At 29.0% G+C, this 24,982-nt stretch overlaps 2 protein-coding genes across 2 annotated transcripts in view; one reads left to right on the forward strand and one right to left on the reverse strand.

Moving 5' to 3' along the window:
• Nucleotides 1-225: 225 nt before the first annotated feature.
• Nucleotides 226-13,365, reverse strand: MED18 (mediator complex subunit 18). Its single transcript, XM_075371411.1, has 5 exons — nucleotides 13,084-13,365; nucleotides 12,396-12,609; nucleotides 5,752-5,862; nucleotides 4,946-5,118; nucleotides 226-2,489 (listed from the first exon to the last, which is right to left on the reverse strand). The coding sequence occupies exons 1-5, from the start codon at nucleotides 13,084-13,086 to the stop codon at nucleotides 2,298-2,300; spliced, it is 693 nt and encodes a 230-aa protein (XP_075227526.1). The 5' UTR covers nucleotides 13,087-13,365; the 3' UTR covers nucleotides 226-2,297.
• Nucleotides 13,366-13,740: 375 nt separating this feature from the next.
• The window catches only part of Pcl (polycomb protein Pcl), a 56,179-nt gene continuing 44,937 nt past the window's right edge, over nucleotides 13,741-24,982 (forward strand). Inside the window, exons 1-4 of the mRNA XM_075371471.1 lie at nucleotides 13,741-13,868; nucleotides 14,131-14,255; nucleotides 15,715-15,843; nucleotides 22,301-22,501. Coding sequence (XP_075227586.1) covers nucleotides 14,232-14,255; nucleotides 15,715-15,843; nucleotides 22,301-22,501 — 354 coding nt within the window. The 5' untranslated portion in view covers nucleotides 13,741-13,868; nucleotides 14,131-14,231. The remainder of the gene's footprint in view (nucleotides 13,869-14,130; nucleotides 14,256-15,714; nucleotides 15,844-22,300; nucleotides 22,502-24,982) is intronic.

The raw sequence follows: 24,982 nt of genomic DNA on the forward strand, positions 1-24,982 counted from the left end.
AAAGTACATACAATTATGTTTAATTCAGGTAAGAATTCAAGTTATTAATTTTATACTAAGCCTTTATTAATTTGAAAACATTTTATGATACAGTGTACCTGTTGTATTTTTATATTTTCTTTAAAAAAAAATCATAAAATATTATTTCCATTTAAATTTGGATAAGAATTTACAAATATATATATTTTTATTTTTAATTCGTCAATTAATATAAGTTTTTATTTTTATGAACAATATATTTTTATTTATCAACCGATAAAACAGTTAAAAAAAATTTGTAAAACGTATTTAAAACAGCAGTTTTAGATTATTTTATGATAGTGAAAAGCATAAAAAAAGATATTGTTATATTTAGTACTTATGTATGGGGTGTCAGTAATAAGGACCTTTTTTTAATACCGCTCTTAGTATGTATAATTTGTTTGTATGTCTATTTTTTATTCAGGTATTTAACAAAAAAAACAGAAAGAACTTCAGTATATACTCTAAATGTGAAAATAAAGAAAAAAGTCCATATATAATTGTGATCTGGAAACATGTTTCTGATTAATAGTTTGTGATTTCAGCTGTGCACTGATTTCAGCTCTCAGAGTAAGATGAAGTTATACTGAGATTCTCTAAACTTAAAGTAAGGCGTAAATTTGATGATTTTTTTACTCTAAAAAAATCAATACATCATGTTCTAGAACTGTACCTCCAGTAATTTTTGGAAGATTATTGTGAAATACAAAAATTATCATTTGCAAAAACAATTTCTTACTTTCCCATCTATATAACAGCTATAGCTATATAGAAGGAAAAGTATGGTGATTTGTCAAAATTGGGCATATCCAATTTCATGAATCCTGATGAACTGACCCCTAAGGACCCCAGAAAACCAAAATATGGCATTTCCACGACAAAATGTGCACTACAAATGTGTAAATGGCAAGTAAATTGCCTTATATATCCAGAACTACTTGACAGATTTTCACCAAACTTGGCTATAATATTTCTATAGTACAGGCATTGATATTATTAAATTTTCAATTGAAAAGGTCAGGGGTGGGGGCTACAGGAGGAAAAATGAAATCATCTCCAGATTTTGCATAATTAAGGTTATATTTTTTTTGATAATTTTGTGAATATTAATAAAGTAAACAACTTTTGTGAAAAATATTTTTCCAAATTTCATCCCCACCCAAGAACTATCACCACTGAGCTTTTTTATCTGTGACAGGATATTAATTTATACCTGTGGGAAATGTGCAGAGAGAGAGAGAGAGAGAGAGAGAGATCTGAAGATTAGGAGTTAAACGAGGAATAATTTAAATATTCTTTTAAAGCAATACTGTAGTTTCTATTGTAATAAAAGTAAGGAGATATGAAATAGCTTATGTGAACAAGCACGTTAAATTCCAGATCTTACAATAAAATATTTAAAAATGTAATTTTTTTTTTGGTACTTTTATTAATAATCACATGAACAATTAAAGTCATTAGCAACTCATCAGTATTTGGTGAATGTAATGGTAATGTGTAGTCTTGAACAGACTTAGGCTGTCCATTCCTGAGATGTGTGGTTAATTGAAACCCAACCACCAACTAGTATCCACGATACTAGTAGATCGTTGGTATCCACGATCTAGTATTAAAATCCAAATAAAAGCAACTAACTTTATTATGATTTGAACCTGAGAACTTCAAATTCAAACTCAGCTGATTTATGACAAGTTTAACACTAGACCAATCCACCAGGTTGGTCTAAAAAAATGTATTATTGTTAGTTCACTTTAAGAAGTTTCTTTTCTTTATTTTAATTCCTGTAAGATCTTTAATTATTTTTTTAATGAAACATTTTAATATATATATTCTTGGGTTTGTGAGAACAATTTTTTTATTACAGCACTTCTAAAATAAAATTTTTGTCTGTAACTAAAACACAAATTATTTTAAGCATTTTTTATTGTATTTTTGTCAATTTCCCACTTTTTCTGTTAAAAGAAAATCAGCCTTCCAACCACACCATAACAACATTAACAATCTACTGCTGCTGTTTGTTGTAAAATGAGCAAATTCAATTTTTAATATGAAAATAAAAATATATTTACACATTTAATTATACAAAATTCAACGAGAGCTTGAATAAAAACTTATGACACTGTCATCTACTTTATATCCTGTTTTACAACAGTTAAAGTGATTTGAGCACAGTTTTTCCTAAAGTGACCTTTTTGGAATTCCTAATTTTACATCATGATAACTCTTTAATTCACATATGATGTAACACATTCTCAGATACAATTATGAATCACTACTTAAGGTCCCATTTGAACAGGAAGTCTTTTATAATCAACTTTTTCAAGCTGTACAAGTGGTCTTAACTGTTCAGCAAAACAACGCATATCTTCAGCAATTGCATCTTGGCCAGATGGGGCGAGTACACTTAATTCAACTAAATATGACTGTGATATAGGCTCAACACTTTCTGGTGGTTTTCCCTGACCCATCTGAAACAGAAGTACAACTTATTGTTAATTAAAAATAGTATTAATAAAAATGGATTTAACTTAAAATCATTATAGTGATTACTCTATGAACATTTAATGAGTTGCTTACAGATAATAGGAAAAAATAATCAATAATAAAACACTGAAAAGCAAGACCATTTAGATCATCTGGTAACTGGGCATTGAAAAACACTATCTGTACAAAGCAGCATTCCAAACCTAGTTATAAATTTTAGTACAAAACCTTAAATTATATTAACTTATTTTATTTACAAACCATAACAAACCAAACAATACAAAAATAAAAAACTCAGTACTTCACACTACAAACACATAGAAAAAACAAATAAATATAAACATGTATGAGGATTTAAGAAAATGAAAATACAATACTCAATACTAATAAATATTCTCCTCAAAAATTTATAATTCTCTGAACTTTCCATAGAAATACTATTAAATGCCTTGCTATAATTCAACCTACATAATATAAAAATACATACAATAATCCAACTTTCACCATTTAAAAAACTAATTATTTCTTCCAATACATGTATATGTTTCAACCTGATTCTATCTCATGCAATGCGGGACATCTGCTCACAAAATTTTCATCTCTCTCCATCATAACACAGAGAACAAGAACACCTATTTCTTTCCAAGCTTCTAGCTCTGAAGTTCTAGTTCTTATAACAGTAATAATAATCTTTAAATCTTTATTGTAATTCTATTCACATATATATACATAATCATTATCTCCCAGATTCTAAGTCGCTTATACAAAGGCCTCAACACTAAATCCCTGGCCATTCAATTCATCTAATTCAAATTTATTTGTATCTTTCCCTACAACTTAATCAATTGTGTATTCATGCTATTGTGGCTACCTTCTACATGCAATAAGTTTGCAAGAATATTTTCTTGCCAGTATCAACTATCCTGCACATGCATCAACAAGTAGTTTTGCTCAATTTTTTTCTGAAACATAATTTTGAAAAATAAATATTGTACTAAATCTATGCCAGTTTCCAAACAAATTTTTAAATTTAGAATATTCCCTGAGATTTCAGATATTCATTTCTTACAAATTTTAAAAAATTTTAAAGATTAGGTTTAGAATGTTTAGATCATACGTTTTAAACCCATTCCATATCTAAGTGATGAATTTTGGAATCTGCTCATTTTTCCATGAAAACCCTCCATTTGACAATACAATTCATATATGATATATATAATCTAAGATAATATTATAGTAAACATCTATAGTCAGTCATATTATATGTATTACAACTATACATATTCACGAATATGTTAAAATATTTATTTAGTATCGAGTTTATTTCTCTAGTATATGAACATCTTTTGTTCTTTCATATGATACAATTGAAATATCAAACACAAAATAAATCAATATTCTGCAAATAAAAATAATTTTTGTTCGTGAGGATAAAAAATTAATTAGTTTAATTAATTTTTTAAGCACTAGTAAACACCTTCATGATCTTACATATATTAATGAACTTTTTGTAATAAATAAAAGCTCAATTTTGGAACAAAATGCTCTTAGCAAATTTTAAGCATATAGTTGAAGTTATGTAATGAGAAGAGAACCAGCTTGACTCTATAGTTTATAGTACATCTATTCTGACATTCTCACAAAAGTGCAAAAAAATTTGAGTCTTCAGCATTTTCAAGCCCCTAATTTTCAAATGAATGATAGTTACTACTAAAATCGGCTGAATCTAGTTAGCGCAAAATAATTGCAGTTTCCGGTGATTCCTTCATTTTTATTGTGTGATTTTTAACTGAGATGTAATAGTTTTAGGTATAACATTGTATAGATAGTTTTTCCAAAAATAGCCTTGTTTCTGATGATTTTATAAAATTTGTGATGAAAAAGATGTTTATTATAGAGAACCTACTTAAAACTGTGTTTTCTTTATGACAAAGCTTTAGAAAAGAATTTTTTTTAAAATTATTTTAAGAATATTTCCACTAAATCATAAAAACAATGTAGAGAAACTGTATTTTGTGGTTTAAAAAAGAAATAACCTGAATGAAAAGAAATCTACAGGCAAGCCAGCTGAAAGCTGAGAGCATGTCAAACATATAATAATGGAAAAAACTAAGGTATACATTACCCAGCAAATATCTTAATGTTACAGGCTGCAGCTTCAAATGAAATATAAAAGACCAATATTTATACTACGTTTTTTGTTGTTCTCATTTACAACATTCATATATACAGAAACAATCCTTAATCTCTCAATGCCACAGTCCTTGGTGCATATGAATATTCTCTCTCTCTCTCTCTCTCTCTCTCTCTCTATATATATATATATATATATATATATATATATATATATATATATATATATATGTATATATTCTACACATTTTTATTGTTTTTACACCACTGTATTAATAGTAACAATAACAAATTTAAAATAAATTACCTTAAAGATCTTGGAAACAGTAATTTTCATTCGACCTTTACAAAACATATATCCACGAACAATATATTCAAAATCCATTCGACAACCTAATTCAGTTAAAAACTCTACTATTGTAGCACTTGTACCAATATCAATACTATTCCGAACAATAGTGGGTCTTGATTTATTATCACCTGTTAATAAAGTAAAATAAAATTATTACATATTTATATTAGGAATAGGTAAGATCTACAGGTAAGAGTATTTGTGAAGTAGTATATGTATAAAAATATATATATTCAAAGTGTTCCACCAGGAAAGGAAGATATTTCAAGAGGTGATTTTAGACCTAAAGGTAATATTGAAAAAATTCATACAATCATAGGTCCAGAAACCTGTTAAAAAGTACATAAATTTTAATGTTGGAACTTTTTAACATTCATTAGTAACTAATGAAATTTAATGATTTACCTTTTGTTACATAAAATATTGATCGTTTTTTTATTATTAGTTTTTGTTTGATTATTATTAAGAATTGTCATGTTTTAATTAAAGTGAAATAGTTATGGTAAATATTTTTTTTATATTTTCAGGTTAAATAATGTAAAAAAATACACTAAGTTTTACCATAATTAGCATAAAAAAAATTCCATGTGTTGTAGAACTATAACATTGCAAGGCATGCAGTTTACTATTTTACTTCAATTCCAAATACCAAATAAAATAGTAATTAATTAAACTTAATTACTTTATATTTTAAAAGATTCATTAATGAACACAGAATTATAGTAAAAGATTATCGTTCAATTAAAAATGAAAGACAATACCTGTCCCCATTTCTGGTTGGCCAATATAACGTAACTGCCATGGCATATCTTGATAATCTAAAGCACGTCTAACTCTTAATGACAATAAAGGCTGTTGACTTGTACCACCTCCTGAAAATAAGAGGTAATTAAATGATTTTTCAATTAAAAACAATCAGACTGGAAGCTATTACCTGAAATAATAGAAAATTTTAAAATTAATCAGAGAGGTTGACAGCAGTTATATATTCCTGTGCATCAAATAAATAAAAAAACTAATAATTAATATTATTTAGTCTTTTCATGAGAATTAATTGAATAAATCATTGGCCCAAGTAGACCAATGTCAGTTATTCAGGCAAGACATGATAAGATCTATGAGGGTAACTAGAAATTAGAGAATTTTTATATAACGCTATTTTCTAGAACTTTTGTCCTCTCCTTTAAACAGTTAGCAATTCTATATGCATATTCTACACTTTCTTATAAAACCCAAGTGCAATATTAATATGGTGGTTAATCTGAATATAGGGAAAATATAATAAACCTTTGTAACATAGCTGAATTGTACATTAAAATTTTGTGGAAGTAACAGAACTACTCCCTTTCAAAAGTTGTGCAACTATTTTCCAGAGATTCTACTCAGCTTATTTGTCTGTCATATTATCTTTTATAGTGGAGAGAAAAGTATTACTATGAAGTAAGTAAACAAAAGTTATACAAAATTCTCAGATTTCTGAGTTCCAATACTGCTATGAAGAGTGGGAAAACCGTTTGAAGCGTTGCATGGCTTCCCAAGGGAACTACTTTGAAGGTGATAGTCCATGTATAATTGGACTGTAAATAAAAGGTTTTTCTGAACCAGTCTCATTACTTTATTGACAGACCTCCTATATATATATATATATATATATATATATATATATATATATATAAAAATTAATTGTAGGAGATTGAAACAGGTTCTGCAAGATGAAGAGCAGATGCAGTAGGGATTAGTTTTTCAGATTTGGAATGGAATCTCTTCCTGTGTACACATAGGCATTTTGTAGATAACATGTTCTAGAATCAGACAGACACTTAACTTTCAACCCATATTTGCAGACTTACTTTTTATGTAAACTTGAAACTTACACCTCCCTCAGAATGTAGCAGCATCTGGTCAACTGAGGTATTTTCCAAAGGAATAGTTTTCTTTACTATTCACTATCAATCTACTAAGAGACAGGATATCAGTGCAAGTTGATAATCTTTCAATTTTTCCTTACAAGTTTCCCCATTATCAAAACAAAGGGCTCCAAGTAACAATAGAAATAATAGTTTTAGTATTATAGCACATTGAAAAATATCCCTTCCAGTTCCATTTGTTGCAAATAGTGATTCAACCCTTCATGATTGGATTTAAATACTTCATTCAAATGCAGAAGACCTAAAAGTGTTTCAATTTCCACTATGTCAGTGTGTTCAACATACTGACAAGTCATACAAGTTTTACTGTAACAAGTAACTAATTAAATTATATTTTCTTTTTGTGTGTTCAACAATTATCATAATCATATGTTTATCAATAAGAAGCCACCAAGCTTCTGGCGGCTGCAGAGGTTTATTATTGTTTGCATAACTACCTTAGAATTGATTGTTGCATCATCTTCAAAAAATTCTTCAATGTAACTGCAATAGCCATAGAAAATACCTTGACCTCGAACTCATACACCCTTGGGTCTACATGCTATACCACATTATAAACAGGAACAAATTCACCATCTTCAGCTTAAACTGCTTCAAAATTATCGTCATACCTATTATTTTTTTGTTCTTCAGATGGACTGAAGTCAGGGTCAATGACTGTATCATCACTAACACCATCTGAGCAACTGGCAGACTCTTCAGAGTCTGTATTTTGTCCGATTGAGTAAATGGAGCATCAGAATAGTCTGACAAGTTTTCTAACATTAAGTTCAAAATTTATTTCATTAAGTTCTATTAAGTTTTATTACATTAAGTTCAAATCCGTTTTATTGTCATTGCAAATGACACTGAAAATACAAATTTGACACATGTGCGAAGATGAATACAAAGTAACACTAACTTACTGTAATAACTACTGATAGATTATGATTATATAATTAAAATTTACAATAAACTACTAAAAAAACACACCAACGTATTATGAATATTGCCAAGTTACACAAACAGTATGGTTGGGTCACAGCATACACAAGCAATATATAGCACTAACATCATCACATGAAACTTCCAGTTACTAATGATATCCAATAGATTGGGAAGGATAGCAGAATACATAAAATGACAGTGCTGCAGAAGTTGGCTCTGTTGAGAAAAATGAGAACTAAATTTGCTTGGGTCACTAATGACCCAGCCATATTGGTTAAGGGATATATGTATATTTTTTTTTTTTAAGTCAATTTTAAGATTCATATTCCTCTTTACTACTATACAAATATAAATAAATAACTTGATCCACCAAGTACAGAATAAAATTAAATTAGGTAGGATGACACTTACCTTATTCATTATATATATACAAGAGTACTTTCACGATTTTCTTGCATCTTCATTTGATTCAATCTTTTAATTGTTCTCATAAAATTACATATTATAAATACACAACAATAACAAAATAAAATATTGATAAATACAATAAAACAAAATTTGTTTAAACTTTGAATATAAATTTTAAATCATTTCAAATCAAAATAGAATTAAAATTTAAAAAAATTTCCTTTTAAATTTTAAACATTGACAATGAATATTTAAAATATGTATATACTGAAAGCATAGTTAAAAATATTACAAAGGTTTATAATAAAAATAAGTTTAAATCTGCATATCACATAATAAAACATTTAAAAAACATTAGACATACTAATTCACACAGTGCATATAATTTGGGTGGAATTTACAAAATAAAATGTAATTACTGTGACCATATTTACATAGGAAAGACCACTAGATCTTTCAAAACCAGAATTTCTGAACATTTCAGATATTATAAAAATGGAAAATTGGGTTTTTCTAATGTTTCTGACCACATTATTGATAATAAACATTCAGTATCTGATACTTAAACTAATTTGAAAATATTAGAAATTAAAAAATGTAATATGAATAATAATAATAATAATAGGGGTTTAGATGTTATATATACAAATATAAAAATGGATTCAACTACATCAACCAACAGAGTATGAGGATGATACGATTATAAAAGCTGCAATAAATAGCAGCACTTTATCAAATATTGTTAATTTTTGGTTTAATCTATTTAAAATCCTACACAGTAATACGAGTATAATATTAACTAGCCAAACCAAATACATATATTTATTCTTTTTTAACATATTTATCATTTTAACTTTTAATTAATATTTTTATGTATGAAATTTTTAACTTTAACTTTTAATTTTGATTTTAAATCTTAAGTTTTAAATTTAAAAGGAAAAAGTTTTTAATTTTAATTTCATTTTAATTTGAATTGACTTTAAAGTTTATATTCAAAGTTTTAACAAATTTTGATTTATTGTATTTATCAAGATTTTATTTTACGTGAATTTATAATTTTACGTAAACAATTAAAAGATTGTATCAAATGAAGATGCGAGATAATCGTGAAACTACTCTTGTGTAAATATAATGATATAAGGTAAGTGTCATCCTGCCTAATTTAATTTTATTCTGTACTTGGTAGATCAAGTTATTTATTCATATATATATATATATATACACATGATCTGACCCTGCTGGTATCTGGACAAACTGATATCAGGTGGAAAAGGCTGCCAACGGTGCTGCAGAATTGGTGAGTGAGAGGCTGAAGCAGAGAGGCCTTGGTTTGGTACCTTATAAAACATCAGTGGTGGCCATAGTAGGAAAAGAAGGCTAAGAGACATAAAGATCAAAGTCAAGGGGCATACAGAGATGGAGAGTAGGTGTACCAGTACTTCGGAATATTACTCGATTGATCTTGGAAGTTCAGCACCCATATACGAGAGGCAGCGGATAAGGAGGAAAAGGCTTTCCTCCTTATCAGACCTGGAGAAGTTGTTGCACAACAAGAAGGGGCCAAGTTTAAGTAAAAGGAGTCTACTGCTCTCAGTTGATTCATAGATCCTGTTGTATGCAGTACCTGTATGGTACAATGTATAGGACAAGATAAATACTGGCACAATAACATTACTGCAACAAAGGGCGAACATGAAAATAGTGTCTGCCTGTAGGACAATATCGGCAGCAGCACCAGGAATAATTGCAGGAGTCCCACCCATCCAATTGAGGGCGCTTGAGCTAAGGAGAAAATACAAGGGGATTCCTAAGCTGAAAGTGAGGAAGCTGCTTTTAACTAAGTGGCAAGCCAGTTAGGAAGCTTCAGAATAAGGTGCCTGAACAAGACGACTCATTCCAAGGTTGGAGCCGTGGGTCGGATGGGGATTTGGTGAATCTGAATACTACCTCACACAGCTTCTCTTAGGCAATGGAGAGTTCGGTTTGTACTTTTCAAATTCCAAATAAAAGAAGATCCTATGTGTATCAACTGCAGTGAGGAGGACACTCCAGAACATGTATTCTTTCATTGCAGAAGATGGATGGCTATCAGCAGAGTGTCAGAATAAAATGGACTGACAGCAGACAATATGGTGGAATAAATGCTCCAAGGAAGAAGGCAGTGTAACCACATGGCTTCACTAGCAAAGAAAGTCCTAGAGACAAAAGAAAAATAAAAATATGGAATGGGACACTGATTAAGAGAGCAGTATTTTCAATGTTTATTTGAATAAAAAAGTGTTGTGTAATATGTGTTGTATATATAAGTGTAGTATATAAAATAAAAAAAGGGAAGCTGGTTCCAAGCATGGAACCGTACAGGGCCAGACCTTCCAAAATACCATCTCTGGTTCTAATGGCATCAACCCTAGGGTTCATAGACAATTTCCTCCTCAATCAGCCCCATTAGATATGTACAGAAAAATGGTCCATGTTTTTTTTTTTTGGGATGATGTAGCAGTAGAAACAAATAGGTATAAAACAGATTTCTATCAAAATTATCCTAAATCAAAATTAAAAAGTACTTGTTTTCCCACTATATCTAATGAAATTCAAATGTATTTTTATTTATGTATTCTCATGGCACAGGAAAAAAAGCCAACACTTCAGTCATAGTAGTCCATAAAAAAGATCAATCCATACTTCTTTCTTTTCTGAAGTCATCCCATATAGAAGAGTCTAACTTATTTCTAAATTTCTTCATTTTGTAAACAATGAAAATTCTGACTGCAAACCATCTAAACAAATTGCAACCTGTTATTGATCATCTAAAACAAAATTTCAAAAATGTTTATCATCCTAAGGAAAATGTCGCAATTGATGAAAGCCTCATGAAATTCAGAGGTAGTCTCTGCTACATCCAATTCAATCCTCCAACAAGGGTATGTTTTGGAATAAAGTTCTACAAAATTTGTGAGTCAAATAGTGGTTTCTGTTCAGGTTTTGATATTTATACAGGAAAGAAACCTGAGCCAACCAATCAAGAAATTCCCACTAGTGATGCTGTTGTTATGGACCTCATGCAACCGTATCTGGACAGTATTTGTTGACAACTGGTACACTTCCCCATCACTGTTTAAACCTAACTGAAAGCGACACAAATTCAGTAGGGACAGTTAGATCCAAAAGAAAATATGCTAGACCAATTCAAAAATCAAAACTAAAAATCGGAGACAATTGTATTGCTTTCACATAAACTCATGGCTCTGAAGTGGATGGATAAAAAAGTAAATGTTTTATCCACTATCCAAACAGATGTCAATATGACACCTACAGGAAACCAAAATCCCTGTCCAGAAGTCCCAAGCAGTTATAGATTACAGTAATTTAATGAATGCAGTTAACAAACACAATCAGCAGTAGTCATCTTTCCCTCTCATGAGAAGGTATACCAAGGGATATAAAAAAATTTTCTTCTATCTCATGGGCATTCAACTTATATGCCACACTAAAAAAGTAACAAAAAAAAATTCAATTTCAATCAGTTCACAATTTATTTGGCCGAGGACATAATAGGCCAGGTCACTCTATCAGACTACCCTAGATATGGACACCCCCAATCTGAAATATCCCCTGTTAGACTGCAAGCAGCAAACATGTATTTTATCAGATTTATCCCTCATAATCTCATCAAGAAAACACCCTCTAGAAAATGTGTTGTGCAAAGCAAGGAATAAAAAGTGAAATACAGTAAGTGTGAAAAGTGCCTGGTGGCATTGCTCATCCCTGAGTGTTTTCGAGTATACCACACCAACAAAAACTTCTGAAACATTATTATCATCACTTCAATAAATAATAAGGTAAGATTTGTAAAGATTTCTTATAAAAAAAAGTTATGTAATTGTGAGAAAAGTGTGTTTAACAAAATATGCTTATTTTCTTAAAATTAAATAGTAAAATACAGGATCGAATATGGGAAAAATATTAGTGTGCAAATGGGTTAAGATTTTAATTATACTACACTAATGGGCTAATAATTAGTTTTTTAACATAATAATCTAGGGCCATTAAGGCTGAGGGTAGTTTATATTATTTTTGCACTTAATGTATCTAGAAATATTAATTATGTTTTCTAATAATAATTTTTACAAATAAATTCTTACGGATGCTAAAGCACATTTCATGATCATGAAATGTTTCTGGACCAGAATCAACATTGTCACATAGTCCTCTAAGTCGATGAAGTAAAACTTCTACAGCTGAATCAAGAACACTACCCTGCAGCAGATATTCTTGTGATGGAACTATATTCCCTTTCAAAGCAGCAGACAAGCTGTCCATCGCAGTTGAAACTGGTTGAGCCATTGCAGCATGATCCTACAAGATAAAGCAAATTATAATTTTATTAAATACAGTGAATAACATAGGTTCTAGATTTAACCTTAGGTCTCAACTTGGGCTTTTTAATTATTCATATCTCATTACAGAAAACTAAAATCCCCCGCAAAATATGTTCTTTGAAACTGAAAAATTCTTCCCTTAAAAAAATGTGTATGTTAACTAGATATCATGGGACAAATATTTTTATAGATATCTGCTAGGTTAACTGTATTACCCAATTATGTAATAAACTAAATTAAAATGATAAGCTCGTTAATATTCAAATACGATCATCTATAACAATATGTAATGCGTTAGAACGATACACAGGTTATAATATAAAGCAAAATAAGTATGTCAATCTTTATTCCTTTCTTCTATGTACATGTGCATACTAAGGAATTTGTAATTAGTGGACTTTAATTATTCTTAATATAACTATGTTTAAAATAAGTAAAAGTGAACAATAACCATGGCTCCAAATGTTAGTTACAAGCACTGTATAAATCACAAGGAATCACACAACTATCCTTGACAGTACAGCTTCAGTGTCAATGCACAAAAACAGGTGTGTAGTTAGATGCCAACGACCAGAAAATTAAATTTACTTTATACTAAGAAAACGCACTTTAAATAATACGGAGCAATCAATAAAGAGCTTTAAAACCGAAAACATAAAAATATTGGTATAATCAAATTTAAGTTCCAACGATTTTCACTAATCACATTTGAAATAAAACGAAAATACATATGATCAACGCAGGTTATCCAAGTTAACAGATGAAATAAATCTTTTAAAGTAAAAACAGATTATTCGATTATTCATTAGTATGATTAATATTTTTGATAAAACAATTCTAAACAGTTGAAAATGATAACAAGAAAGTGTAAACCCAGTTTATTCATATTAATCGTTCTGATACATAACGGAGACGGTCATTCTGGAAGCAAACTTATAGGTTTAGGAATCTTAACTAAAGAACGGTTATGGAAAGTTTATATTAGTTTTAAATAATGTTTACAAAAATTTAACTATTATTATTTATTGACATCTGTTACTTTATTTATTTTGAATTTTAAAATATGTTAAGGCCACCAAATCACATTATCAGACATTTTCCGAATGGCCGAAACTTTTGCCGCTAGCCGCTAGTTTACAGTTCCAATTCGTTTTCTATGCCTAGTTATCAAACATGGCTGACAAATCATGAAGGAGTTGGGAGTTTATGCCGATGATTCCAATCATTTGTAGGCAAGTGTTTGCTCTTTCTTTTCTTTATTAGTGTTCTTGGGCGTCCTAAATTATTTTCTGCTACGTTTAGTTTATTACCTATTAATAGTGCGGACTGATACATTAAATCGGAGGCGTGTAATTTTAAACCGTCACCCGATCTCTATTCCTGCATTTGTTCAAACTTTGAATCAAAATGTATTAGTGCGTTTTTATTCGTTATATTTTAATTTGCAGATTAGTATATCATTATGTATACGTTAATGGGTGTTTATAATTACAGGTAGCGATCAATCTTGGAAGATTGGTCCGCTTTTGTTGGCTTCTCAATCTTCGGCAGTTTTGTTGTTAACCGAGGCATAGTGCTGGCCTAGGTTAAGGACCTACTATGTCTGGCATTAAGAACAAGAAGGTGAGTCTCTATGATTATCATTCTGAAAAATTATTGTTTTTGTGGAATATATTATTCCGTAAGTCGGTGTTTTGGATTATAGCTGCATTGACATAGATGTGTTGGTTACTTGTTGGGATATTTTAATTTGAAATCGTACCTTTCGAAGTATTTTATTAATTAAATATCTCGGAATGAATTTCTAAAACATTTAGTTACTGTTAGATTTTATTACTATTATGAGGACATGGGTAATGTAGTTTTTTTTCATATATATTATTCTATACGTTTTTTCTTTATATTTTTGATCTTCATGTTATTTTTAATTTTGTTTTGTTAAAAAAACTTGTTTTTTAACTGAACCTATTTAAAAAAAAAAAAAGATATACATTTTAGTTAAAAATGATGTTTGTAATTGTAATCAAATCATGTTGATAAGCTTAATAAAACAACTCTTAATAAAGATGTAAAAAGATATGTGATCAGCAAACATTTTATTTAGAATGTAACATATTATAGTGTTCACAATTTAGCTCGGTCATATCTATTAAATTACTTTGATGCACTTCACCAATACTTTATTTTCTCTGCTTATATTTGAAACCTAACAAGAGTTGTAAATCTATTTTCATAATCGGAAATACGATACTCCATTCCAGATAGTGTAATTTTCTAGTGAAAATCCTTTCTTTTTTTTTTTTTTTTGTTAATTCTAATCATCAAAACTCAATCATCTGTTCTAGCATAATTCCAATATAACAGTTTTTCTGGCTCTTCTTTACTGATGACTTTGTGCTTAAATTCTCCTTATATTTGTAGATCAATTAGCTTCATTGGCATATGTCTTTGTTCTCAGCTTATGCAGTATACTATTGTCTGCAAATAATTTGAATTTTGCTTTTCTTAACATTTACATCATTTAAGAATTTCAGTGTAACTTCTATACAAAATAGAAGGAATGGTATTCATACTTGCTACAAAAGTAAAAACACCCTTCCCCCTTGGATACATATTTTCATAGCATCTTAACCACTTTATAATTTCTACTATGTAACATTTCTTTCAAGTGTAACCCATATCACAAACTATAGCAAAATTTCTACTACTTTTTTCTTTTTTTTTAAAATGGTATTTCCAATTTTTCTTTTGGTGTTAATATGATTGTGACTTTAACATAGGTTTTTCATTAACTAAGTAAATAGTGAGTAATTTTTTTTTTTACTAAACTGGGAATGTTTAGTAATCCTATCAGTAATACACTGATAGGACTAGTGGAATATATTTTCCAATAGAAATAAGTCAATTAAAATTTCTAATTACTTTATTAAAAAAATAAGATGAACACATTTAAAGATTATTTATGCTGTCTGTTTTAACATATATCTGTATTATCATTATATTTAATAAAATTGTGTGAAGACAGTCTATCCATACATTCTATTTTTTTGCTGATTTTTGTATTTATTTTTATACATTACAGGATGCAAGGGATGCAGAAAGTCCAACAGCCCCAGATAGCACAACAAAGGAGAAAGCCAGTTTTAATATTGGCGATGAAGTTCTTATGAAAAGAAAAGATGGAAATTTTTACCTGGGAACAGTTGTTCAGGTTGTTATCTTTGTGTTGTGAATTAATAAAAATGTGTTAATAGATTTTTACATGTATGTACTAAATTTATTTTATAATTTTTAAAAAAAATTTTTTTTTTTATATATATATTTTTTTCTTTATTAGTGTTTAATGTAGTTTGTTAAGTTCAGTTGCAATTGATATATGTTCCTTATTACTATTTAAACAAATTCATTTTTATTTGGCTACTTACAAAAAACGTTTTTAACTTTACTTTTTTTGTTTCTCTTTATATTAAAGATATATATATAATAATATATATATAAAGACAATAATAATAATAGAAAACAGTGTTAATATACTCTAGTATTGATGATATGTATTGTATTTGTTTTTAAAATTCATTTTTTAGATATATACTTTTTCTTCAGTTCTGAATGCATACATCTCATTCATGTTTAATTTATATGAGTTTTAGTTGTATAATTTTTTTCTGATTAGTTTTATATTTGTTATTCTTTATTTCTCATACCTCCTATGTCACTCACCATTAAACTATATTTAAATTTTTACTGTTTTTATTGAGGGATATTTTAGTTAAATCTTTACTCTCAGTTAAATTCATAAAATAATAATTGAATCCTTGCTTTGTTGTATTTTGCATCTTTTAATGGCATGCACAGGTTTATTTTGGTACGTCTTTTGTATATTAGTAAATAAGTATTCTGTTATCATACAGAAACTAAATGGTTGTGTAATAGTGAATCCTACATTGACAACATAACCTCCTTATGTAGCATTCATTTATTATTTACTTTCTGAGGAATAACTCTTAACCAGTTTTCAATAATATGTTTTTAACTACATATTAATGACCATATTTTTACATGAGATAAAGTATCGACTATGGACAAGAACGAAAGGAAAAAGTTAGAACTTTGTTTCTCTCTATTTTTTTTCTTTTTTATAATAGATAAATTTGATAACTTGTAAAAACGAATAAGAGTGCCTATATTATTAATTTGATATTTAATTACAGCGATTTCCTGATTATCCATGAATTATTTATACTGTGATTTAACTGCATTGCCTCCAAAGAAAAGAGTGTTTATGTTTGGTCCGTGCATTTTTTATTGTTTATTAATACCTGCCCCAAAATTTTGTATCATTCTTATTCTCTTCGCGAATGACACACACAACTGTACCTATATCTGAACACAATTTAAAAGAAATTGAAAATGACCTGTCTCAAAATTTTATATCATTCATTATCCTTTTTGCAGATGACACAACTGTACCTATATCTGAAGTTATTTAAAAGGAATTGAAAAACTGTACATTGAAAATTAGCAATTCAAAAATTATTCATTTAATGTACTTATCTTACTTTAAATATGGATAAAATCATTGCATAATCACTTAAATCATTGCTAATCACCATTATGATGATAGTATTTCTGTTTTATTAGATGACAATTTCTTTTGGGATAATCAAATTATTTCATTTGCAACAAAATCAAACTACTTTGCTTTGATATGCCTTTTAAAATACTAAGCTTGTTATTAAAATGCTTATATTCATCCTTTTTTAAAGTATGTGATCCCTTGGCGCTTCATCAGAAAGTCAGAACTTTTCAAGATATAAAAATGGGCTTTTGGATCATCATCTGGCCTCCCATTAGTATGTGTTAATTATGTAGATCAATATTTGGAAAAATTTGTTTATGTTTATGAATTTGCAATTTTTGTTAAGTCACTTACATCACAATAATTACTTCTATCAAATTAGACAGAACTAGTTTTACATAATTTTACACAATACTTTGGCTTGAAAGAAAGGTCCTTGTTATATCCTTTGCGATGTGGAGGACCATAAAACCTTTGAGGTAGGTTTTAGAGCGAGTATGAACTGTAGATGCATAGGTGATGAATTGAAACAACACCTTGTTGCCTTTGAATGATTATGTTTAATATGTCGTTACTCTTGACTTAACTAAATTGACAATAATAACATAACTAGACTGACATAGACTGCTAACATAAGTAGACTTGAGCATTATCAAGTGTAATACTAGTGACACTAATTGTCCATCTGGACGAAATGAAAAATGCGACTGCTCTTTGCAGAATTCAGGTGCTGAATGAATAGAAGTCTCTACATAATAATGACCACTCCTTACGGTGTTATGACATAGGATATAGTGTGACCACAGCTTGCCAGAGAGCTGTGCTAGGTAGCAGCACCCGATGGCAAAAGTGGAACGTAACAGTCCTTATTATGATTTCATTGCCATTTAAAAAAATCTTCACATCAGTTTATTTGAAGTACAATTAAAATAGTTTCTTTTACAGAAATAATATTACTACAAATGAATTTTTAAACGATGTGAATTTTCTGCATTATGTTCAACTTTTAAATAAATATATGCTCAATTAGTTTTCAATAACACCTGAATTGTGAAATTTTTTAAAAATATATTTACCTTAACATTATTTCATGTGTTAAAATTTTAAATTTAAATAATTAATATGAATGTTAATCGCTATTATTTTTTATCTTACAATTCATTCCTGTCATGATCTATATAGTTTATTATTATTACCAATTATAATAAGATTTATTTATAGTAAAGAGCAAATATTTAATAAAATTGAATAAACGTTTAAAGAAATAAACGAAGAGAAAGGTGAAATTTTAATAATTTCATGTCGACTTGTTTAATAATTATTGATTTCAGGGTTTTGTTATGTTTATTATGTATACTTTATTTACTTTAAGGTGAAAATTAAACATTTATTTAACTGTATTTTAGCAACTTGTTTCTCTTTAACCGTGTAACAGTTTTTTTCCCCAAAAATACAATATATACAAGTATAGTTTATTTCGGTGCCCAATAATCATTTAAGGCTGAATTTTTTTAATTAAAAGTGGTTTTACAATATTTTGATTTAACTGCGAAAATGTTTAAATTGTGTGTGATATTTGAGTACTTGAATGTTATTAATATGAAACCAATAGAACAATCCTTGCCTCCGTATGCTGTATAAAAAAAAAGGTAATAGTCCTATTAATGAACGGTTGGGTTCTCTTTAACAGGTAACTCTTAAAGTTTCCCTCAACAAATGTTAGATAGTGCTGTGATTGCAAATGTTATAATCCCATACATCAATCACCATGAATACACAGATGAAAGTAAAATGTGTAGTATGGTTTGTTGAATCAGAATCAGACACACAAATTTAATACAATTTCAGAACTCTGTAAAACTTCCATTAATATAACTAAACCACCCTCTAGAACAAGTATTTGTTCATGATATGATAAATTTAAAGAAACTGGCAGTGACTTAAGAAGGACACAGGCAGGCCTAGAACATCAGATGAAAAAATGGAGTTCATTCATCAGTCTTTTGATTACAGCCCTGGGAAAACAACTCAAAGTGCAGCGCATTAGTTAAATCTTCTGTAATCTACCATTCACAATGTTTTGAAGAAACTATTAAAATTGTCTCATTATAAATTACAAATATTGCTACACATTACACCACAAGATCACGTTGTTAGAAAGGAATTTGCTGTGGAAATCATTTAAAAAATTGAAAATGATTATTGTTACATTAAAAAAGTTATTTTCTCAGACAAGACTACATTTCACATGTCAGGAAAAGTGAACACTCAGAACGTTTGAATATGGTTTTCGTAGAACTGTTACACTTGACATATTAGTGTAGCCCAAAAATTAATGTTTGGTGTGGACTGCTTCACAGTTGTGTGATTGGGCCTGTTTTTGCTAATGTGAATATCTGTCTGGACTTTTTAGAAGGGTTTATTTATCCTCTGCTTGAAGAGTTACGACCCAAAATCAAATTCCGAAAGATAGAGCGCCAACACATGGGGTGTATTAGTGCGTGAATCCCTTAACTCATTTCCAAATCACTGGATTGATGGGCCGATTGCTTGGCCACCTTGATCATTGGATATTCTATGGGGTTTCATCAAGGATAATGTATACAAAACTCATGTAGTAAATATTGATGACCTTAAGGAGAAGGTTGTTATCCATTCAAACTCATAGATGTAGACATATCACAACATATGAAATTGATTACATAATCTTATCATCCTATTGTTTTTTCTTTATTAGTTCTTGTCTTAATTGTTCTTGTACTATCTCATTTTGTTTTAACTCTTTTGAAACCTCATTTCTGCAGCTAATATTCTGCTATAATGTTTATCCTAACCTGTGAAGTTGTTAGTTCCATTAATAGAGCTGGCAAAAAGAAATCATGTAGTATACCCTCATCTTTCCCTTCTGCATTGGATTTCTCACTTTCCATTGCATGTGTTAAGTCAGTAAGTCAGATTTGCCTTATAAATTCTTTTGTGTACTTCGACCACACTTTCATCAATTGTAACAGTATTGCCAAATGTTCAAAGCTATTAATCTGTTCCAGATCTACACATTCCCACATAACTTCAATTCTCTCTAACTTGGTTAACTTAGTGATGCTCATTATTTTGGGAGCTTGCAGTCATTCTTCTAATCCAAATTACACTTAACTCATTCTGTGACTACCTCTCTGCAGCTCCTTATTGTTTCTGAAATTAGAACAGTATTGTTAACATGTACAAGTTACTGCAGCACATGTGTGCACACTACAGATTTCATTTCTCAGTTTCCTACTAAAAATAATTTTTACGTACTATAGTGACCTTTTCCAGCCCTTTTTTACTTTTTCTGTAAATCACTATATATCAGTTTGAGTCTTCCTCTTTGTAATCTTTTTACCATATTTTCCTTGTAAAGCTTAAAGTTTTTTGGTGATTTTTTAGCTGTTTGTTTCTGTGCCATACTGCTCATGTACCTCTATTAAAACTTTCCCAACTTTATTATAGCTTTCTGTACTTTTTATTTTGCTTTATTTCTTTAGTTTCATATGCTTTCTGATCCTCCTCAGAAGTACTTCCAACATACTTTTTCCAAGCCTCCTACTTTACTCTTTCTGTAAATCATCTCTTTTTTTTTCACCTATCTCTTATAGTTTTCAGCCCACATTCTACTACTGTAACTCACTCACTTGTTTTTCCCTGACCAATCTCGGTTACTTCTGTTTTTATCATCATTTCTCAGTTTGTTAACTTAAATTTTCCTGTAGATTATAATTGTTTGCTGCCAAGGAGCAAAGTATCTGATATTCGTAATCAGCAATTCCTGTATTGAGTTACGCATTCCTAAATACTCTTATATACTCTATTTCTGCTTCAACTGTTATTTAGTGAATTTGCCTTTGAAGAAAAATGTATTTCCAATTAAAAGATCATTTTCTATTCATAAATCTAGCATTTTCTATCATTATCAATTAAAATATCTTCAGCTTCATCCATACATCCTATTATTGTGATCTATTTACATTTAATTAAAACAAATTTTTTTGTAAATAATGAGTATAAAATAATAAACTATGGCATCAACATCTAGCAGTGTCAAGTAGACACTGCTAGATGAGGCAGGTGAAATGAGTAATTTGTAATGGTACAATGCCCCTCAACACTAGAAAATTTGAAAAACAGTTTTGGTTTATCATAGGTTTATGAAATTGATACAACTAGGTATGTCAGTGGAATTTCTGTGAGAAAAAAATTATTACAGAAGGTAAAGAATTCTTTGCCAAGAATCAGCAACATTTTGTAATATGAAATTATAGCTGATTCTAGGCACAAAAGTTACTAGAGCACAAAAAAAAATGTGGACAGTTTTATTCAATACATTGCCCCATTAAAAAGACATTTATTTTAGGCTATCAGAAAAGTTTCTAACAGTCAGTAAGTTACTGGGAGCATTGAAAGAAAATGACCTTATGAAGTGTAACAGAAAAGATGAAGTTTGTAAGGAATTTTGGTTTTAAATAGAAAAATGTCAATCCTAACAAACTTGTTTGATGTCATGAAATGGTTGGATGATCATAAAATGGTTTATGATTCATCAAAAACTAAGTTCAACCTTTGGAAACTGCTAAAAAAATCCATAAAAGAAAAAATATGCATTGCAGATAAAATTCTAGTAGAGGGAGCATGTTCATTTTATTTTATGGTTATTTCCTTAAACTGTAGAGTTAGTTTGATCAAGAATAAAATGTGAAGTGGCTAAGTAAAAAATTGGTTCATTCTTATCAGAAAAAAGGAACTTCTGTCATATCCTTTTTGAAAATTATATCTTCTAACACCAATTAGAAGAGCTCACAGTAATATTTCTGCAAGTACCATTTCAAATGTTTTTATTTGTTATTAATAATTGATTTTTACAATGTATTAAAATAATGAAGTAATGGACATGTACCATGAGAGAAGAATTAGTTTATTCAAATTCTGATTACATCTAGTTTGGGGTTGAAATTTTAACTGATTATTTTTTATTTTTAAAAAAAATTTTCTTATCTAGACCAACCAAAATTAATATTCCAGTGTACCAAGTTTAATATATCGTTTTTATTTTTAGGTTGATACTGCACGAGAACAGTGTTTAGTCAAGTTTGGTGACAATACTCAAAGTTGGTCAACATTAAAACACCTAACAAAATTATCAACTGGTTATGATGAGGTGATGTGTGTCATGTGCAAACGATCACAACCTAAACCAAACAATGAAATCGTTGTATGTGATCGATGTTCTCGTGGTTATCATCAACTCTGCCATCAGGTTGATTATTCATAGTTTCATATTAATTGTTGGTTTAATACTTATTACATTTTGTATTTTATAATTCTTATAGTTTTCATGTTTGTTTGATAGTATCAAAGTGGCATTAAACAATTATTGTTAAATATGTAAATTTTTTTTTTGTTATGGATATGAAACTTTTTTGCATAATGAGAATGCATAGAAAATGCAGTATAATGTGGTAAACTTTAAGGAAAATCGTAGTCTGTTAATATTAATCACTGACTGTTAAATTCTTCCTTTTTTTACCCAAGCATGTCATCTTATTTTTATATTGGACCATTCCAAATTTTCTAACCTAGTCTTCAAAGCTCTACATCCATAACCATGTAGTCCTGGTGTTACTAATATAACATTACCTAAGTACACCATAATTGATTGCCCATATTCTTCTGCAAGGATGTTTTAAAAAATTACATTCATTCCATTAAAAATATTAATATAGTGTTTTAAAATTGTATTATTACAGAAAAGTTTTTTTATAATATTTAATAAAAAATAATAATTCTGGACGGTGATTTAACAAAAATATGTAATAAACAAACGCAGAGTTATAATAGATTAATAACAAATAATTCCCAGATTATTAGAAATAATAGATTCATAGAAGGTCTTTATAACCAACTGAAAAGAATTTTATACAGTTATTTCATCAAAGGTATCATGATTGGTACTGGTAAAAGGTAATGTTCATTTTTTTTATGGCTGGATGTTCATAAAATGGTTTATGATCCAGTGAAAATAAAGTGCATATTTTGGAAACTGCTAAAAAGTTTCATAAAATAAAAAATAACTAACTATATAATTATTTGGGTATTACATTTTTAAAATGGTACAGATAATCTGTTAATCTGTCAATTTAGTGTAACAGTTGTAACGAAAGTTGTTAAAAGAGTTTGCATTGAAGTAGTTGGCATACAACATTTTATCTATCGGTGTTGAAAATAGCACACAAAGTGGTAGTGTTTATTATATTAGGCCTGTTCAATTATTACCTAACAAAAAAATAGAGAAATTGCTGTTGTGACAGAAGTAAATAGAGAGTTTGCTGTTTGTTGGGTGTGAAAGACTATCCTGTATGTAATCCTCGTTATAACTTTAGGCCTTATGTGTTATTTTTTTTTATGTAAAATTTATTTTCTGTAGATTTATTTGCATTTTAAGTATAACTAAAAATGGAATTGCATTCCTAATTATCATTTTACAGTTGTTTCTATATTGCCATATAGAAAATGAATTAAAGTCAAAGTCAAGAATGAATTCAGTCTTGAAAAACATTTTTTTCTAAACTTTGCAGTAGTTATAAAAATGCAAACAGTTAAACTAAAATTATTTTGAATATGATTGATTAATGCAGTTACATTTTTTCTATTCCTTAAGGCTTCAAAATGAATAATTGCACTATATTTTATTCTATTACTGAATGTCTGATTATTGACATCTCTGATCTGTTGTAGACATTTTAAAAGAATCAATTTCTTATTTTAAGCCATAAAAAGTTGATCTATTTCTAATAATGAAATAATGAAGGCATGAAATTATTTATATTTTCTTGGCTACATGAGGCTGTCTACTTTTCATTGTACTCATCCAATTTGTACTAGTTTTCAGCTACTAATTTTGGTCAACAATGATACAGTTTTATCAACCATTAGTGAAGAATTCTGCAGTCTTTCCTTGATGCATGACCTCATTGATTCTCCTTCACTTCATTATTATTCATAGTACAAAGAAAACATTCTGGTGATCCCTCTTTAAATTCAGGAAGAAGTGAATTGTAATTCATCAATCAGATTGTAGTTATTGCCTTGGTGGATTTTTAGTACTCTAACATGCCTTCTTAAATGTTTCACCAACATTGCAAATAACCATGCTGACAGAATTGATGGTCTTTATGTATATACAGCTTTCAGGTACTCTATCTTATATTTTCATGTTTGACATCCCAGAACGCTCAAGAAGTTTTTTGCTTTATGAGCCTTCTAATGCACAAAATTTTATTGTACATCTATTTACAGTTTTCCACATTTTCGTCACCATAAATTGCTTGTAAATGAGTGAATGTCACTAGGATACACTTTTTCAGCTGTTAAATATTCAGTTGCTGTATGTTGTTTTAAACTCATTATTATAGCAGGACTATTCAACTCCATGGCAGCAACTACTACTTATTGAGTGAACAGAATTGAACAACATTTAGCATGTTTTTAGTGGGAAGTAATCTAGCTGTAAGATAAGCGCTCACTTTAGCCAGTACAATGTTTTATTTTGCTATACTCAACTCTATTATAGTAGTTGCATATAGCTTACCCTTGTATTTATATATTTTATATTTATGTATTTATATATTGAAATTATTCAATAATATATTGACCACTGTGTTAATAAATTATTATAAACACATTTATACACATATATACATATAAAATATAAACCACCAAAACACAGTAATTATAGATT

This window comes from Lycorma delicatula, chromosome 7 (genome assembly GCF_047948215.1).
Source record: "Lycorma delicatula isolate Av1 chromosome 7, ASM4794821v1, whole genome shotgun sequence".
Taxonomy (NCBI): domain Eukaryota; kingdom Metazoa; phylum Arthropoda; class Insecta; order Hemiptera; family Fulgoridae; genus Lycorma; species Lycorma delicatula.

Excerpts from the sequence above, each read along its gene's own strand:
- MED18 (XM_075371411.1), bottom strand. Across the intron at positions 5,119-5,751 it reads CCAACCAGAAATGGGGACAG|GTGATAATAAATCAAGACCC; the intron begins GTATTGTCTTTC and ends CTTTATTAACAG. Across the intron at positions 2,490-4,945 it reads CTGTTTCCAAGATCTTTAAG|ATGGGTCAGGGAAAACCACC; the intron begins GTAATTTATTTT and ends CTTCTGTTTCAG.